The following is a 19,116-nucleotide window of genomic DNA, read 5'->3' on the forward strand; positions in this document are numbered from 1 at the left end:
AGAGCAAGGGCCGCCCCCAGCAGAGAAAGCCCGGCGGCCACACAGCGGTCGGCGCCAGCCTCACTGAAGGGCGGCGGCAGCTCGCTCTGGCCCAGCTCCACGCCGGCCCGCCGGCCAGCCGGGGCCAGGCAGCTGGAAGGGCCCGCCTCAGGGGGCGATGGAAACTTCCTTCTTGCTGATGGAAGAAAGCAGGTTCGTGATAAAAGACTGTTTTAAGGCCATCAGATACAAGAACTGGAAAGGAGCCTAAGGGATCATACAGCCCAGGTTTCTCTCTGACAGATGGGAAATCGGAGGTGCAGAGAAGCGACCAGCTGGCCCGGAGTCACCCAGAAAGTTAGCGCCGGAGTCAGAAATCACACCCGAGCTGAGCTAGCAGAGCCGGGGCTCATGCTTCCCGCTCCGTCTCCCCCTCTCTCTGTCTCTCTGCCCCTCTCTCTGTCTTCCCACCTTCTAAAGAGATGGCATATGCTGCTCAGCACTGTTCTAAGGACTTGACAAATATTAACTCATTTAATGCTCGTTGTGGCCCCCTGTAACAGACACAGTCCCTCTTCGTGTGGCGGAAGTTTGAAACCCGGAGGCTAAGCAGCACCCCCACAGCCCTGCTGCCTGCAAAGCCCAGCTCTGGGGCCTGAGCGCAGGCAGTGGGCCCAGGGTCTCTGGGCGGGCGCCGCTCTGCCAGCGATGCCGCCCCGTGTGCCTGGGGGGCCGGAGGCCAACGGGACACCGGCTGAGCCTCCTCTCTTGGACCTCACCGGGGTGCACATGCACAAGCACACATGCTCGCCGCACCTGCACTCACCGCACACACAGGCGGGCATGGGCACGTACACACACACACACACACACACACACACGTGCCCACACAAACCAGCACAGAGCAGCCGGGCCGAGGCCCCCGCGGCCTCTTTTCTACAGGAAGCTGGCTGTACTTGCCTTCTCTCCTCGGGCTCCCCGCTCCCCTCGCTCTCCTTGGAGACCCTGGGGAGAACAAAGATCAGACGCAACATCTCAGTCAGCTTCTCTGTCCTCGCTGCTGGGGGCCACGCACAGGCTGCCTGGGACGCTGGGGATGGGTACCCCCAACCCTGTGAAACCTCCCTGCGCACGGCGACCGCTCTCCTCCCTGGGGTCTGGCTACCGAGCTTGGCCCTGCCAGGGTGGAGGCGAGCTCTCCGGGCCGGCCCCCTGGTCTGGGTGACCCCGGGCTTCCAAGCCAGCTGGGAAGACCCCCCACCCCTGAGCTCATTTGTCCAAGGGCAGGAGGGTGGCTTCAGTCAGTCCCCACTGCTGGCCAGAGCCCGCGGTTCCATCGCCACCACTCCACTGGCACATCGACATGTGCCAGACGCCGGGTCCTCCGTGGATGGACGCAGGAGGGGAGCTGGCCAGAGAGCCTGGGCCCCACCCCGGGACAAGGGCCCAGAACCCCTCCAGGGAAGCAGCCGTACTCACGGGAGCTCCGACGGGGCCGGGAGGCCCGGGCAGTCCAGGCAGGCCGTGCGGTCCCTGCAGAGCCGTGTGCACAAGGAGGGGCAGGAGCAGAGGCAACGCTGCGTCAGCACCATGCACGGGGTGACGCCCGCTGCCTGTCACCTGCCACGGGCTGCCACGCTGCCCCATGAGGTCGCACCCAGAGGCCCCACGCCACTGCCGCCTCAGCTCAGACCCCACACCCTCCTCCCCTGCCCGGCGGAGCCAGGACCGCCCCTGTCTCACCCACCCGCTCAACTTCGAGGGCTAGCAGCGGGCTGGCTCTGAGTTTGGAGGAGGCCAGGGCAACGATCTCATTTCCACGGGCCCCGGACCCAGGCCCCTGGTGCTCTGACCGACCGGGACAGCTGCACAGCTGCTGACCAGCGAGGTAGTGCCTGCGGCCCAGCACGCACACCTGCCCCGGGCCGGGGTACAGGCCCGCACAGGCCCTGACCACGCCCGGCAGGCGTCCACAGAGCGTCCATTGCCTGGACCGTGAACCGTGACAGCTTTTAAGCGGTTTATTTGGCAGCAGGTATTAAAAGCTATTAAAATTAAACCCTGCACCTCCTCAGCCAAGGGTAGACGGTTTTTGTTATCTGTCCTGCTGAAATGAAAACACAGCCGCCGCGAAGGAGAAGCACACACAGGCGCATGCACTTCCCGCTTCCCTCGTTTTAGCAGAAAACAAATGAAATCAGACACAAGCTCGGGGCCCTGAGCAGGAGAGCTAGGTACGTCAGGAAGCAGTGCCTCATGGAACACCACGCGCCCCCCAGGAAAGTGGGGGGCGGGGTCTGTCGGGGCTGGGCTGGAAAGGGGTCCCTCGCTCCCTGTACATGGAAAGCGTACACGGCAGTGTGGGGCAGGGTTCATCCTTGTGAGAATTTAGGGAAATGATACAGACACAGCCACGCGGCATGTGGGGCGGAGAGGAGGTTCGGGAGGGAAGCACTGGGGCACTGCCCCCCACACCGAACGCCACCTGCTCTGCGTCCACCCCCGCCCCCCCCGCCCCGGGGACGCGAGGAGAAGACAGCTGGAGGCGACACTTACCCGCAGGCCCACCTCGCCAGGCAGCCCCGGCTCCCCAGGCTCCCCCTGCACACAGAGCGGCACACGGTCACCGCCCAGCGGGCCCGGCACCCTGGGCAGCCCAAAGCCCGGGCAGCCCGCACCGCCAATACAGCAACCCCCCGCGGCCAGACCCCGAGGGCCCTCAGAGCCCCTTTCTATGAGCAAAGGAGCTGATCATTGCAGTCCCTTCTCCCTGGAGCAGAGATTGCCTGGCCTGGGTTCTGGAGCACGCAGGGGGCAGCGGGGTGTCAGCAAGAAGGGGTGGCTGGCCCTGCAGGGTACGGGGACCCCTCGCGTCCCACCCCAACTCCTCCACCAACACACTGGTGTTGGGGGTGACTCCTTAACCTTGGACCGCAACTTGGTTCCAAGTCTGGGCCTTGGGGACAATGAGGCCTCCCATACTGAACTGGTGTCAACTAAGAAACTGCTTCCGAGGACATGCAAGCGATGCTCAGCGGCATCGGCTGCTGGCAGTGTTGTCACCGTGGGGCCAACCTCAGGGACCTGGGAAGGCGCTGGCACAAACGAGCCCCGGTCGGGCCTGGCCCTGGCGAAGACCCCCCCGCCCCCGCCCGCAGAGGGCTGGGGCTCTGGCCGCGCCCCGAGACCCGGCGTTGCCGTGTGGGAAGGGCGGAGGGAGCACACGTACCCGCACGCCTTTGCTGCCGTCTCTCCCGGGGAGGCCAGGCGGGCCCAGGGAACCCTAGGGTGAGAGAACGAGAACAGCCGTTGGTCCAGGACGAGGACGACGCCGGAGACAGGCCGCCTGTGGCCCGGATTCTGCTGCTCAGAGGGCGGCCCGGCCAGCTGTGCCCGGGCTCCGCCCGGGAGTGTGAGAGGAATACAGGCTCTCAGGCCGCACTGGAGACCTGCTGTGCGGGCCCAGGTCCTAACGAGACCCCCAGCGTCCGTCTCCATAGCACCCGGCAGGCAGCGTGGTGCGGGGCCCCGCCCCCGTCCCTGCCCCGCACCCAGCGGGGCCACCGCACTGCCAGCTCAGGGCCGCACGCGGATGGCAGAACCGGGCGCCGTGGCCGCCGGGCTGGGCGGTTCTTTGCCGGGGGCTGCCCGGGGTTGCAGGGCGGCCAGCAGCACCCCTAGTTGGGGTGACCAGAACCATGTCCAGGTGCTGCCACTGCCCCAGAAGGCAAAGCCGCCCCCAGTCGGGAACCAATGGGGGCATTTAGGTTTTTTTAAAGCTGAGGCAAACTCCATTGGAATGAGTCACACGCAAGAGCTTGAGACAAGCACGCCATGGGGCGGCTGTGGGGGCACAGGGGACGTGTGCCCGGATGCTCGCCTCCCCGCCCACACGCCCTTCCCTGAGAGCGATCAGGGGCAACCCAGGTTCCCAGGCCGGGCTCCGCTCCGTCTGGGTCAATGGAGGCTCCCACCCAGGCCTCCCGCCCAGCTTCCCGCCTCCCTGTCGCTTTCCCACGCAACACCGAGCAGAGCAACGCGCGTGTGGGGGGCCAGGCTGCCGTAGGCAGGGGTCCCGGGGGGCCAAGGAGGAGGGCCAGCCCTGCCTGCAGAGTGAGGAGAAGGAGGGCCGACTGGCAGCACCGCACTCAGGCGGGGCGTTTGGCCGGGGACGGTCTCGCCAGTTCCGGTCCGTCCACTGCGGGACACTCCACAGCAGGAAGGGCTGTTCCAGGTTAGGGGCCCAGGGCTTTCTGTGGCGGCTTGTCCCTGGGACACGTGGGAGTCCGTGGGTGCTTCCTGGAGTCAAACCGCCATCGGTGCCCTTTTGAGAGGGGGCGGCTGGGGCAGGCGACTTCTCTGCCTCCATTCCTATCAGCATAGGGATGAGCCCCGTCCCCGCCCGCCCCCCCCCACCCCCCGCACCTGGCTGTTTCTAAGCTCGGCCATCCGGAGAGTGAGAGAGGTAACCAGGACAGACGGGAGTGACTTCCGAGGTCCCGCGCCAACAAATCACTAACCAGCGCAGCATCCGCACTAATAGTGGCCGACGAGAGTAATGTCGCACTCGTGCCGTGAAACACGGCAGGGACGCGATCCTGGAGCTGCCGCTGCCAGCCGCTGCGTGTCTGCCTCCGTGGACCCCCTTAAATCAGTGCGTTTCACTCACCCCACGACGACTCTATAAGGGGCCAACTGTTACCCGCCCTTCCCAGGGTAGGAAGTGGGCGCACTGAACTCTACAGTTCCCGCAGAGGCACGGCGTTTGCACGTGAGAGGGGACCCCGGGCCCCGGAGCCTGCCCCCCCACGGCCCGGGGCAGCGGGCCTGCGCAGTCATGCACGGGGCGCTCGGCAGTCCCTCAGCCTGCATTCCCATCCCCACGTCACGCGGAGCCCACGGCCCAGGGGCCGGGCCTCTCTCGCGGCCCCCGGTGGCCCGCGTGGCCGGTGAGGCAGGCTGGGGTGACAGATGTCTGAGCACCTGGCCCTGCTCACCCTCTCCAGGGGCTCCTCTCCTGCAGGCTCAGCGGCCCCACGTCCCTGGGAAGGTTCTGGAGCATCTCTTCCTGCCCCACAGGAGGCGGGGCTGGGCATGAAGCCTGGACACCGAGGCTCAGGAGCGGGGGGCGAGGCTCCCCGCCGCCCTGTGTGTGTCCGAGGCCCATGTCGACCCCAGCCCCACCTGCGCTGGTCTGAGCGGGTGGCATGGCAGGGGCACCACCTGCTTACCGCCACGTCTCCACCCTCTAGCGCCAGATTCGAGAGCTCCCTGCAAGGGACTGTCACAGGAGAACAAGGACTGCTCAGAGGAAACACAGCGCTCGCCCCAGTGCGGGTCACCCAGTGAAGACGGCAGGTCTTTGGAAGGCCAGTCTATCCTCCAGTGGCTGTGATTGGGGACGTCCCGCAGCCTCAGGGGTGTCTGGGGGCAGGGCACTGGGCCTCCCATGTCCGTCTCACAAAGGGAGCCGGCAGGAGCCCCGAGGCAATGCCGGGGGAACCCCAGAGGGTTCTGGAACCTTCCTCTGCCCACAGCAGTCAGACGTCCAGGTGCTGGCGGTCAGCACTCGAGGCGAGCAGTCAGGGCTCACCCACCCCGTGTCCCCTGCCCACCGTGCCCCAAGCACTCCATCCCTTCCTGAGCCCTGTGGGCTTGCAGGGGCACAACGGGGAGACCCTCCGAGGCACCATGAGCTTTGGGGATATGAACCCCCAGGAACAAAGCCCCAGGGACACGGGGCTCCCTGGAACCCACACGCTGCTGCTCCCAATCCCGCCTCCGCCGCACCGTGCGGACGGCCTCACCAGGGCAGGGACAGGCTGCGAGTCTGTCTGCACCTGCAAATGGCACAGGGACCCAGGTGCTGGCTCTGTGCCTCCCGAGGACCTGGGCAGCTGCGCAAACCGGTTTCCAATGACTGGGGCTGTAGCACTGGCCTCTTCTGCTTCGCTGGGGGGCAGGTTCCCCTAGCCGCGCGTTCCAGCCAGCTGACCAGAGGCCCGCCCCGCTGAACCGGGCGCAGGGCGCGGGGCCAGCAAGCTGGTTTCGCAAGCATCCCAGGTGGTTCCGACGCTGGGCCGCAGTCTGAGCCCCATGTCTCAGCGCTGATTAGCGCGGGCTGCAGGTCCAGCAGCGGGGCCCAGTCCCAGGCTTGGCCACCTGGAGAGTAAACTCACTTGCTCTTGGCCCCATGGTGAATAAGCTTGTAAAACCAGGGCAATAACACTCACCCCCCAAACTGAAGAGCAGGAGCATGAGTCCTGGCAGACGGGGCGCTTACGGTGCCAGGTGCTGCCGCTCTTCCTCGCTGCTCTGTGACCTACTCTGGATGAACTGAAGGGAGGGAAGGACCCCCCCTACCTGCAGGGGAGCCCCCCCAGAGCATGCCCTCTAACACCCCCTCCCCGGGCTCCCTGAGGCTTCAGGAGTTAAAGTCCTCCCCAGGGACACGGAGCCCGGGCACCTCAGAGCTGGCGGCGGCGGCTGGGGAGGCGGCCTCGCAGATGCGGGGGACGCAGACAACGTCGTTTGCAGAATAAAAAATGGAGCCCATGCTGCCATAACGGCAATTATACTTAACACGTAGGAGCACTTTTTACAAATAGGACTCATTTATTTTCATTAGCTCATTCTATCCTTGCGGCGGCCCCGTGAAGCAGGCACAGTGACAGGCGCCGTTTTATAGGTGAGAGAGGCAAGGGTCAGGCGGGCGGAGCAGCGTGGCGGGGTCACACAGCTGTGAAGCGGCCCGGGGGGCGGGGTCTGGGGCAGCCAGGCTGCGTCTGGGGTCCGCGCCCTCCCAGTCCAGGGGTCCAGCATTGACGACCCCCTTCAAGACTCTCACCCTCCTGGGCACAGCCCTCGGTCCTGGGATCAGACCGTGAGACTTGGCAGACGCCTGCGTGTCCGACCGAGCCGGGGAAACGGGCAGTTTCCCGATCCCAGCCGTGAACTTGAAACTTGCCCAACATGGCCTTCAGCACCGCGAACAGGGCTGCGGCACCTTTACTACTTCCAACTCTCAGCATTTTGCCCCCAACCTACAAGGCTATCTGAGGGCACAGGGGAGGCTAACTTATTTGATCTGAAACCCTTTAATTATTGTAAAAATAGAAGGCTCTCCACCACAGTTATCCAACGCGAAAACCATGAACAATGTGCATTAACGCACAGGCTAAGAATAGGAGCTGGGGTGCTGAGCCGTGAAGGAAGGGAAGGGGACCCGGAGCTGGAGGCAAAGGGCGTGAACAGGCCTCGGAAGTTCCACGCGCACACACGCACACACGCGCTGTGTGTCTTATGGCTGAGACGCTCCGCCAAGCAGTCCTTAGATAAAGTGAGTTGGTTCCCACAGGGAGGTGGTGTCTGAGGGTCCCGGGGTTCTCCACTATGAGCGTCACTGTGGGTCCACTTGTTGAGCGTGGGGACATAGAGTCAGACAGGCAGGCACGGCCTCTCACCAACCAGTTCTGTGACCTTGGACCTGCCCCAGGCTCCTGGAAGGGGCTGCGATTGGCTGATACTCAGGAACTGAACAACGGCCTGGCTCATATCTAGAGGTCAGTGACAGGCGACGTCACGGTCCTTTTCTCTGCACACCACCTTCCCTGAGACAAAGTCGCTCCGCTGTTCTAGAGAAAATCACCCAGGGCTGACCACTGGGGCCGGGCAGCGGCCATCGCTGGTGTTCCCAGCCGGCCCTTCCCGAGAGAATCGGCGGGATGCAGTGTGCCCGCTCCACCTCACGGGGGCGCTTACACGCATTTCACATCGACCGGAGACGCCTGAGAGGCAGAAGCGTCTCACAGGCCCCGGGGCCTCTCCTGTCACTGCCCTGGAGAGTGGGCTCCAGGAGGACCATCGGTCTGCAGCAAGTCCTGTCCCCACTCCGGACACCTCCGCCGTCCATTCTGACCCCTCCACGAGGTCTCCTCACCTCAGTTTCAGCTACAGCCCCCGGAGAGGACGCTGAAGGACCCAGCTCAGGTGGGCAGTACAGGAGTGCCTGCCGTGCTGGCATCAGAGCGGTGTCACCATGCGAGCAGGTCTGCCTGTCCCCTGCGGTAGGAGCCAGGCGCTGCCGTGGCAGCTGCACGGGGAGGGCCTGCCGTGAGCTCAGACGGGGCCGCCAGGAGCAGGTTGAGTGGGATCCTCATTTCTGGCTGCCGACCGCTCTGCCGCATGAGCTACACAGTGGCCAGAGTGACTTTTTTCTAGACTCTTCCTCACCCCCCACCCCCACCTTACTCTCGGTGCAGGTGGCTGAGTGCATCGTCCTCCACGCCCCTCACCTTGCTGTCCCGCTCAGGCCTCTAGCACGGCACCTGGCCCTAAATGGGCAGCAGGCAGTGCTCCCGCCTGCGCTCCTCGGGGGAACGACGAAGCACCCACGGAACCGCCTGCTCCGGGGTGGCGCCCGGAAGGCGGGAGGGCAGGAAGCAGCCCTAGGATTTCAACAGGCAGCGGGATGGTGGACGTGCCGGAGGAGCCAATGACGGGGACGTGGGGACGTGGGGACATGGGGACGTCCACAGAGGGCCCAGGGAAGGTGAATCCGGAATCGGCAGGGGACAGACACAGGGCAGGGTCACTTGGGGTCCCCTCAGGGCAGATGGGAAGTGCACTCCAAACAACCCCAAGTTCATTGGCCAACTGACACGAGGAGGCTGAGTGGTGGCTGGCAGAGAATGGCGTGACGGTAGCAGCGTTTTTAAATAAAACAAAACTCACATGTTTCAAGCGGGATGGCGTGTTGAAGCCACGGGAAGACATTTGCAGCTGAAGCATTTCAGGCCCCCTGACCCACCGCTGGGAGTCGCTTTTGGCAGGTGGGTCCCCAACATCCCTCAAGCCAGCTGTCTGGCCCAAAAAGCTGGAGGCTCCCTGGCCCACAGCGGTGGCGAGGGTCCCGCTCTGCCCAACTCCAAACCAGAAAACGAAGCGCTGTTTCCCCGTCCCCCACCCAGGAAGTTTGGAACAAACCGGGGCAGAATCCTCTCTCTTCTCAGGCCAGGGGATCCAGTTCCTTAACCACCCTCCTTCCTTTCATTACGGGGGCCTTGGTCTCTCTTTCCTCAGTTTCTCAACTGGCATCTTATTTCTTTACTTCCACGGTGAGCCGACCACAAAGACCCTCCTACGCGAGGACTTTATAACACTCGGGCGCCTGCCGGAGGCTCAGGCAGTCTCTCCAGGAGACCCAGGGAAGTTTCCAGAAGGCAGCATCCTGGCTGTCAGAACAGCCTGGGCTACGTGTCCGGTTCAGACTCCACTATCACCAGCGCATCCCCTGTCAGGTTTACGGCCCCGGTAAAAATGGAAGAAAGCCATAAGGAACCGGTGTCTGTGTGACCTAAAATCCTGGCTGCAACTGCGTCGACAGCCCAGTACAGTTAAGCTGAGTTTCTTTTATTTGCTTGCGTCCTTTTTCTGGTGCACCTTGCTGTGAAATCTGAGCACAGAAGCCACAGGAAGTTTTATTTATTGCCATATGGGTTTCCGTGAAAGTGCTTGAGGAAGGACTTTTGGGTTGCTGTTGTTTTTGGGCTTCTCCCCCTCCGGCCAGCGCTGAGTAATGAGCTGCTGACCCAGCGTGGCTCTACGGGACACCGTGCCCCCATTTCATCGCTCTGGGTCTCAAGGGCCTTTGGTGTCTACGGGGCGTGAGCCAGGCTCCATGAGGGCCTGCGGGCCCTCCCCGCTCTGTGCTCTCTTCCTTTCCACTCCAGGGAAACTGAGTCTCCATGCCCTGGTCCCGGCCAGTCCCTGCCCGAGGGCAGCCTGCTACATCCCAACCCAGTTCTTAATGCCATGGGAAGAGTAGCTGCTTTCTTAAAGAAAACCAAGACAGCAGGAGACACCTGCTTCCTGTACCTGAGCCGCTGGAGACGCGGGCCCAGGAGGGCCGCGACCCCGCCCACCCACGGCACGCACATGGATCCGTCTCGGGTGACTTCTGAGCGCCGCCGTCCCCCTGCGCGAGCTGTCTCAGCCCCTGCAGCGTGGAGCGGGGGTCCCCCGCACGGCCCCCCCAGCCTCGGGCCGGGGAAGGAGCCTCCAGCTCCACACTTCCAGGCGGAGGTCCCGAGGTCGCCGGGCGGGAGTTCACTTAGAAAACAGGCCTGAGTCCGGGTGCTAGGGAATCCAGCGCCCGGATGGCTCAAGGCGGGCACTCGCTGGCACTTTCTGAAGTCGCTATTTACCAGGCGCCCTGCTAATTCCCACCCACGGACACACCCATTTGCCCCTCACAGCAACCTCACAAGAAGAGCACCTCGTCATTTCTATCTTCAGTGCACCAGCAGGAAACAGAGGCCTGGGTGTTGACATGACCTCTCCGAGGTTACGTGGCAGGACAGGCGACGCCAGGTTCCCAGAGCCCGGCCCTCAGCCACTGCCACGGTCTGTCCCGGGACCCACCAGCCGTCACACCGTCCGGCAAAGCCCCACGCTGCGAGAGAGGACTCCTCGCTCCAAAGCCACACTGCTTTCGGATCTCACCCATGAACAATTATGAGTGTACTATATTTAAAAGGATTTTCATTATATTAAGAACTGTTCTCTGGTGGAATATTAAGACGTACTAACGCAGCAGCACCATGCGGAGCAATGAACGGCGTACAAAAATATCCCCCATCCCACTAGCCTGATGTGCAGGTGTCTTCACTGCGCACACATCCCTTTGCAAGCCAGCGCACCCGGCTCCTGGTCCGCTGCTCCGTCCGCGTGACGCGGCGTGCACGTCTCCAGGGTACAAAGTCTTCCCCGTTTCCACCTGCGTCTGTCTGGCTGGCACAACGCGATCTCCCACGGGGTTGCCCCATTTCTTGCTGTGCTGCATTGGCTAAGAGACTCACGCAGAACGGAGTCCGCTGCAGTTGCTCTGCCTCCGTTTTCCTCTTCACCTGACTTGTGACAGTTCCCTTGGCATGTCTGGGACTCATTTTCTAAGTGCCTCCAGCAGTAAATGCCGAGGGTCCTAGGGGACCCTTCGAGTGCTCTGCTGGTAGACCACCGCCTGCTCCTCTGTCCCTGACACCGTGTGGCCCAGGCAGGGTCTCCTGGCAGGCGTCACCCTCTGGATGGGTAACAGCGCAGGAGACAGAGGCAGCACAAGCTGAGTGGCTCGAGGACCAGTCAGAAGGATCACACTCTCACAAGATGGCCACATGCCCGGAATTTGCACACCTATCTCCTCCACTGACTTGGTGAATGAGCCCTGGAGGGACCCCACTCAGGTTCTAGAGAGTTCTGTGAGCCAGCCACCCTCTCCCAGGTACTAGGCCTGTAAATGCTACGTATCGAAGAAACACATGTCACTCTTAGGGATTTTGGCAAGAGCTTCTAGCAGGAAAAGGACAGGGACAAAGGCAAGGGAGGGGTTTCTATGGGCGCCCACCCTGTGCCAGCAGGGACAGGTGCTTTCATGGGCATTATCAGCCCCCTATTTGTCCCCCCACGGCCCGAGGGGTGGGCATCATGGCCCTGCTTCACAGAAGAGGACGCTGGGGCCCAGAGAGACAAAACCAAGGCTCGTCTGGCCACTGCGGAGCTGTGATCCGAGCCAGGTCCACCGCACTCCCCAAACCTGCTCTGGCCCCATCACCCAAGCCCCGTCTGAACACAAAGCCAAGGCCACATTTTCCTCCTTCCTCCCCAGGCCAGGAAAGGAGGCCGACCCCAGGGGCATAGGCAGAGATCTCCCCACCCCCCACCCCCCCCCCGCCCCCCCCCCCCCGCCCCCCGCAGGGGGCCTGCCCTGGAGAACGGGAGCCGGCACTCTGGCTTCCCGACACCAGAGGGCGCTGTGGGTCCAGCGGCCGCCGGCTCCTCCCTGGAAGGCTCTGGTCCCCCAGAGCAGACAGAGCCTGGGGCTGCACCACAAGGAGGCTGCACTCCTTGGCCTTGTTTTTGTTGTTACTAAACCCTTTTCTACCCGTGGGGCTCACAGACCAGTGGACTCTGCAGACCACATGTCCATGGAGTATCACCGACCGAGCGCCCACCCAAAAGACCTCCAGCTATGTCCTTACTGTGTGCATGCAGTATCTCATCATGGGATAGTCAAGAGCAGGAAGGGCACGGAGGTCACCCACACCCCGCCTGCTCCCCGCTCCCCACACCGTGCCCCTTCGCATGACTCCAAACCAGCCGGAGCAGTGTCTGGACGCCTGCGGTCCCTCTACTGAATCCAGCCAGTCCCGGTCCTGGGTGAGGGAGGGCTGCACACCCACCCCCTCGCTCATCTGACAAGCCCAACTGAGGCTCCCTGGCACCTGGAAGGAGGGACCTCCCTCCCTCCATCCCTCCCTCCCCTCCCATGCCCTCCCCTCGCCCCATCCCCGTCCCAGGGCTGAGAGCAGCTCTTCCTGATCCTAAGTTCACACAGGGGAAGGCACGAGAGAGGGCGGCCCACAACCCCCGCGGTGAATGTGGGGCAGAGCAGGCACCAAGCGGAGGCCATCTTCCCCGCAGGAGAGCGGCGGCCCCAGGCGGCGCAGCACCCAGGGCGGCAGAGCCAGGGGCCAAGTCCCCCGTCACCTCGTCGGAGCCTCAGTTTGCTCGGCTGCGGGGAAGGGTGACTCCATCAGTTTATTTCAGGAACAACTCCATGTCGGTGATAACCGGCGATGCGTTTCCTAGCCATCTGAGTAACCGCAGGGCCTGGGCAGGCCACTTGACCCCTAAGCTACGTTCCCCTCATCGGCGAAGGGGGCGTAGCAGCGCCTTCCCCAAAGCATTGTCTCCGCGATGAGACATAAGATGGAGGTCACACCTCGCCCAGCGCCCGGTCCTCGCACGGGCCAATGCACGATGGTTAATTACAACACCGATTACAAAAAAGATCACAGCCAGGATCGGAGTCATAGGATGTGCGGACCCTTCGGTGCCAGACCTCCAGTCACTGAGTCTCCCACCCCCACCGCTCTGCAAATCCCTTTGGAGAGAATATTCCAGCCAAGAGGCCAGCTCGTTAAGCCCCACTCATGCGCCTCCGTCACCAGTGGCCTTTGCCCCTCCGTGGGCCTGACCGGTCCCCCTGACCCGCCTTGGCAGGTGAAGCCTGAGCCCTGACGCATCTCCTCGTCCCTCCCCCCGTTTTCACACATGAGAAGGCAGAGGCTCGGAGAGGGCGGTGACTCACCCCGGATCACACAGCTCGTGTGTGGCAGAACCGAGACTCAGACTGGGCTAAAAATGAGCAACTGCAGAGAATGTCAACCCAGGACAGAGCAGGAGGACCCGGGCCCGCCCGGCCGCTGCGCCTCCCCGGCCAGCACTGGACATGCGGTCCCCTGGCTACAGCCGCGTCCCAGTGGCTTCAGGTCTCGGGTTCAGCCCCACGGGCAGGGCTGCGGTGCCGCTGGGCTGCGCGGCCCAAGTTGAGTCGGGACAGAGAGGCAGGGACGTGCCCGTAGCTCACAGGAGGCAAGAAGCCTGTCCGTTTCTGCCCGGTGGCACCAGCCTGTCAATCAAAGGACAGGCTGGCCCTGCCCAGCAAGCACTGTGCTGGCCGGGCGCCTGACCTCAAGGGCTCCAGCTGCCCCAGTCCTGACACCGAGGGTCCTCGGGGGCCCCTGCTAACACCTGTGCTCTGGCGCTGCGCCCCCAGGGACCAAGGGTGCCAGACACCATAAAGGCGGGTGCCAAATGTGAACACGAGGTTCCAGCTGCTGTGCTTCAGAACCACACAGGAGGCCCAGGGTGCCTGCCATCAGCCCTGCGCCAGGAATCCGGGGACCCAGGCCCTCAAGCTCATGGCAGAGTCACGGGACCAGGCTGGCCGGGAGGAAAGGCCACACGGTGCAGTGCGTCCCGCTCTCTCCAACCGCCCTGCACTCTCGTGCAGTGGTCGCGGTGGGGCTGGTGCTCTTCACGGGGGCGGAATAAAGAGAAGTTCTTGTGGAGTAAGCGAAGACAGGAAGAAAAACAACAGAAAACGTGAATGCACTCACTGCTTCGCCACCCACGGAAACTGGCGGTTAATGAAGGGATTTTGCCTCCAGTCTCTCTCTCTCTCTCTCTCTCTCTCTCTCTCTCTCTCTGTCTCATTCGCACACACGTGCGCGCGCGCACACAACTGGCGGCATGCTGTATAGACGTTTCACAGTGGGTATCTTCTACGCCCTCCATGATCCTTCTGTGGTCTTGCGTCCCCTAATGGCATGTGCTGTTTGGCTCACAATAACTTATTTTCCCCTTTGCCCTCTGCAGAGCATCACAGTTGTTGCCAGTCTTGCTTACAAAGCCCACGGAATCACACCGATAGGAGCTCATGCTTACTCTTGGTTTATCTCCTTAGAAGAAATCTCTGGACGTGAACACACTGAATAAAAGGGAACCTACAGGGAGAGGATGGGTCCGCCGTGCAAAGGCTGCTTCCCCAGTAACGTAACGGAGGGCCCTGGTTCACACCAGCGTCCCTCTCCGAGGGGCTGACGCGAGCCCCTCTGAGCCGCGGCACCTCCTCAGGGCCCGGCAGCCAGGGCCGGCAGGCGCCTGGACTCGGGGACCCCGTCAACGTAAACACGCATCGCAGGCTTTGCGGCTGTCTCTGCAGGGACGTGAGAGGTGTATTTTTCATTGCTGGTGTGAGTGGAAAATGGCTTTTCATTTCTCCTGAGAGGCAACACATTCAGGAAGCTTTCCTCTTCAGAAGGAACCCCCTACGTCCCAGGCTCTGTGGAGCCTGCACGCATTATGATAAAGATAAAGAAGGTACAACGCCCCTATCTGGGGAGAACATTCGCAGGCCTCCCTCTGAGCCCCCTCCACTCCTCTGCCTGTCCAGCCCTGCCACCGCCACAGCTCTGTCCCTCGTCACCTCCCTTTTAATCTTCTGCCCCAACGCCGCCTGCCCCCAGATCCCTGCGGTCTCCCCCGCCCCGCTCCCACTTAGGCAGCGCCTGCTAGTCAGGCAGTCTCCGCGTGTCTGGCCGCGCACCGACCCTTCACCGCCCCTGCCCACCGCAGACGAATGCCCTCCTTGCCGCCCCGCTCTCTCTGCTGCTCTGAATCCCACACCCCAGGAGCGCGCTTCGCGGCCCTGCCCTGGATACCGTGACCCAGCGCCCTCCTGAGGGAGCGCGCCCTCCGCCTCCCCGCTGCTCGGGACCCAGCTCCGCACTCTCTCCTGACACTGACTGCCTCCAGGCATGCCTCGCCCCTTGTCCCCAGCTTCCGGACAGTGAGGCCCCTGCTCAGACCAGGAGCCCCCGCCCCCTCACTCAGACTTACCTGCAAGGCAAGGGTGCGCACCTCCCCCATGCCCGAGACCTCTAGCCCCTCCCAGCTCCCCAGCCCTGAGGGTAGGACAACAAGGGAGGGGCTTACCTTTTCCCCCTTTTCCCCATAGACAAAAGGTCCTCGGCCCTGAAACGGAAAGAAGCAAAGGTTGGCGGTAGGGCACCCCAGGACATGACATCATGGTGGCAGCGTGGGGGGGTTGTGAAAGGGTGGGTGCCTTCTCGCCAGCTCTGTCCCGGAGCCTCCAAAACATGATCGCTATTATGCACCGAGTGCGGATTCTCGTGAGCACCAGCTGGTTCAAATTTTCCAGCAGCCCAATCGCTGGTACTCGTCTTTTCCTCCCTACCAGCTTTATCCAGATATAACCCACATGCCCTGCAATTCACCCACTTCAAGTGGAGTATTCGCGGAGTTGTGCGACCCCCACCACCACAGTTAACTCCGGAAAGTTCTCGCCGCCTCCAGAAGAACTCTCCACTGCTTAGCGGTCACATTCCATCCCCCTGCCCCAGGGAAACGCTGATCGATTTTCTGCCTCTACAGACGTCCCTATTCCAGACGTGTCACGTCAATGGACTCAGAACACGTGGGCTTTTAGGGCTGGCGGCAGAACCCGTGTGTTCTTAGCAAAATGTGTTCAAGGTTCTTCTGCGTTGCAGCACACGGCGATACTTCACTTCATTGAAGGAAATTGTCACTGCGTGCATGGAACACACATTCTCCCTAGTCATTCATCGGGGGACAGATGACTCAGAGGTTACGAGGCCTGCTGACAAGCACAGAGCAAGTAAGGCCAGAGCCAGGGGCAACAGCGGGGTCCCTCTGACACCCAACTTGTGCCGTTGATACTATGGTGCCAGCTGGGCCGGGCGGGGAAGAGCGGCCGCAGCAGCCTGTGCTTGACCTCCGCGCCCTCCTCCATCCTTGACCCGTGCGGAGCCATGGAACAGCGAGCAGTTACCACCCCCGTCAGCAGCAAGAGTTAGCCGCCAGACAGCTAACATTACTGTCCCCGCTCTACAGACAAGGCAACTGAGGACAGAGGCGCTAGGCCTCTTGGTGGAGCCAGGATCCCCGCCCCCAGACGTTTGGCTCCTGAGACCCTGCTCTGAACCATGACCTACTGGTCCCTGTGACTCCCCCCGACCATTGATGTCATTCACTCGTCGGCCGAGCGTTGGTGAACACAGTCCGCGCTGGGCCAGGCCGGGGGGGACGCCGTGATGACGAACCACGGGGCAGGGCAGCAGGGAGTCAGCGGAAGCTGGGACCACAGAAGTGGGGGCGATGCGGGAGCACAGGGGCAGGGGCGGCCCAGCCCCGGGCCAGGAGTCATCCCAGAGGATGGCACGCGGCTGGCTGGAGCGACGAGGAAGCAGGAGCCAGACAGAGGCAGGCGGGGAGGGAAACAGTGGGCGGGTGGAGGACAGGCACCCCCAGGAGAGGAGAGAGCCCCGCAGCAGACAGAGCCGGGATGGCCGGCCTGGGACGGCAGAATGCCGGGGGCCAGGGTGCGGTGCGGCAGGGCGGGGGCAAGGCAGCCGGCTGGGGCCACGGCCATGTGCCCCATGGCCCCGGAGAGGAGCCGGCCCCGCACCGTGAGGGTGTGGGGCTGGGGGCCAGCACCCGCCAGCCGCGCAGAGGGGCCCTTTGCTCACCGAGTCGCCTTTCTCTCCCTTGGGTCCAGGAGTTCCAAAGGGCCCAGGGGCTCCCACGTCTCCCTGGGGAGTTGAAGCCAGAGGTGAACATCACGCAGGTGCTCCGACAGGGTGCCCCACGTGGGCCACCCACCGCCCGCCTCCCCCAGCTCCCTGGGGGCCGCTGATTCTGTCACTGTCAGCGGCACGCGAGGCCACACTTCCCGCCCGAGGAGCACAGGTCCGACCAGTCTCCCGACCTCGTCATTGCAGATACTGGGGACGTCGTGAGAAAGTGTACGCATGGAGGTTTGTCAGGCTTGTCCCTGAGGACAGGGCCCTCGCATTCACTGCTAGGCTCCCACGGCCAGAGCAGGCCTGGGCACCCAGGAGACACCAGGCCAGGGCTGTGGATGGGGCCCGCGCGTCTCCAGGTGCACGGAGCCCCTGGGAACCACAGCTGCACGCTCAGCGTCTGCACCGCAGCTGCTGGGACGGCCTGGTGGGGGACGCAGAGGGCTGGGCTGCAGGTCAGCGCTGTGGGAGCAGGCATGTCTGCAGGGGCTACAGCAGTGCCCCCGCTTGGAACGCCTTCTCCCCTGCCCCCCTGCCCTCTCTCCCGGGGTCAGGGGTCAGGCTCTACGCCCACGCACCCCTGGGCCTGCTCCACCATAGCCGACGGCCAGTCGGCCGACCACCGCCTCAGATGAGTGCGCTGCACACATGGGCCCACGGACCCCGGAGGCGGTGCTCTCTCCTTCCCTCCGACGGTGGACCAAATGGGCTCCAGGCCTGGGCTGTGTCCCTAACCCTGCCTGGCTCACATTTGCAGACTGAGAGATGGAGGTTCTGAGCACAGTGTGCCCGAGCTGCTGACTTTGGTCGCTTGGCTTTCTCCTTCTGTCCCCACAAGCTCGGGGGCAAAGTCCCACAGGACAGCGGTCTAGCCACCCCGTTTTTTTTCTCACACAGGGAGTGACGCCGAGGGCTGCTCAGCTCCCCCAGCCCCCCTGCCAGCTCCAGGACTGACCTTCGGGCCGGGGAGTCCCACGGGGCCACCAGCGCCCTTTTCACCCTAAAGGAAAAAAGACAAAGGAACCAGTGAGGCTCAGTTTCCCTTCGCCCCGTCTCCCTTCACCAGCTGCTCCCCCGCCCGTGCGCTATCGGCCAGCCCCTTTGTGAGCAGCCTGCAGACCAGCAGGCTGGGCAGGCTGCTTGGAGCCACAGCCCCTGCCCTTGAACTGCAGAGTGACCCGGGGAACTTGAACATGGCCTCCAATCGCAGACGTCAGTGGACCACGTCAGAGACAGACAAGAGGGCGCCCTCGGGGGGATTTCGGCCTAAACGTGCCCCTGTTCTATTCAACAAAAACCCGTGGCCTACAGAAGGTTCACATACTTATGCACTGGAATACAAAACAGACCTCTCCATGAGGCTCCTGCTAACAGGAAGCACTAGCCACTTGTTGAAGCAAGTGCTACGCGTGTGAAAGCCTCACGGCTGGATGCCAGGTGGGGTCTGTGGGGCGTGGGTGCGGGTGAGCGAGCCGCGCACGCGGCCCACTGCACAGCCCTGCGCGTGTGCAAACGCCACCCGGCGACGCGGCAGCGCGGACCCACGCGCACCGCCAGCACAGACGACTGCACTCTCGTCACCGTCCTGCCCTCGACTACCTCAGGGGTGCATCAGCCGCGCACTCGCGGGCGCCATTCCCAGGTCAGGTGGAGCCGAGCGGTGTGGCGCGCTCAACCTCACGCGGAACCCACCGGAAGGCCTGTACGCGGTCCACGCTCACCGTGATGACTGGCGTGGGGATGGGAAAAAGGGGGACCTCGGTGAGTAAGGAAATCTGCTCTAAACCGAGAGGCAGATTTACGCCATAGGAAACCAAGTCCGCCTGGGACCGGAGCTCTGCCTCCCAGGAAACAGTGCGCAGGCTGCCTCCCCGCACGTTGGGTTTTCAATGGAGATGAGGGCGCAGGGATGAGGGAACCCATTCACTGAGGTGGCTGTCGGAGCCCTTCCCCGGGGCCTCTTCCGGGGGGAGGGAGAGCAGACCCCCTTCCCACGGGCCTGCGCTCGGGAGGCTGTGCCGCACACCAGCTGGAGAGCGCCCACGGCCGGTGCCCCAGGCCGAGAGGAGACGGCAGGACTTTTGAGGACCACGTCCGTACGTATCTTAAAACCTCAGCACTTGGCACACAGTGAGTGCCTGCTGTGTACTGTCAAAAACAGTGTGCTGTTAAC

At 63.2% G+C, this 19,116-nt stretch overlaps 1 protein-coding gene across 1 annotated transcript in view; it reads right to left on the minus strand.

Moving 5' to 3' along the window:
* Positions 1-19,116, minus strand: part of COL22A1 (collagen type XXII alpha 1 chain) — a 167,159-nt gene that overhangs the window by 106,922 nt on the left and 41,121 nt on the right. Inside the window, exons 9-15 of the mRNA XM_054590689.1 lie at positions 17,899-17,943; positions 16,890-16,952; positions 15,316-15,354; positions 3,209-3,262; positions 2,536-2,580; positions 1,459-1,512; positions 940-984 (exon numbers count right to left, since the gene is read on the minus strand). Coding sequence (XP_054446664.1) covers positions 940-984; positions 1,459-1,512; positions 2,536-2,580; positions 3,209-3,262; positions 15,316-15,354; positions 16,890-16,952; positions 17,899-17,943 — 345 coding nt within the window. The remainder of the gene's footprint in view (positions 1-939; positions 985-1,458; positions 1,513-2,535; positions 2,581-3,208; positions 3,263-15,315; positions 15,355-16,889; positions 16,953-17,898; positions 17,944-19,116) is intronic.

Source organism: Pteronotus mesoamericanus, unplaced genomic scaffold (genome assembly GCF_021234165.1).
Source record: "Pteronotus mesoamericanus isolate MK-2021 breed Mesoamerican mustached bat unplaced genomic scaffold, CSHL_Meso_final scaffold_174, whole genome shotgun sequence".
NCBI classification, from domain to species: Eukaryota; Metazoa; Chordata; class Mammalia; order Chiroptera; family Mormoopidae; genus Pteronotus; species Pteronotus mesoamericanus.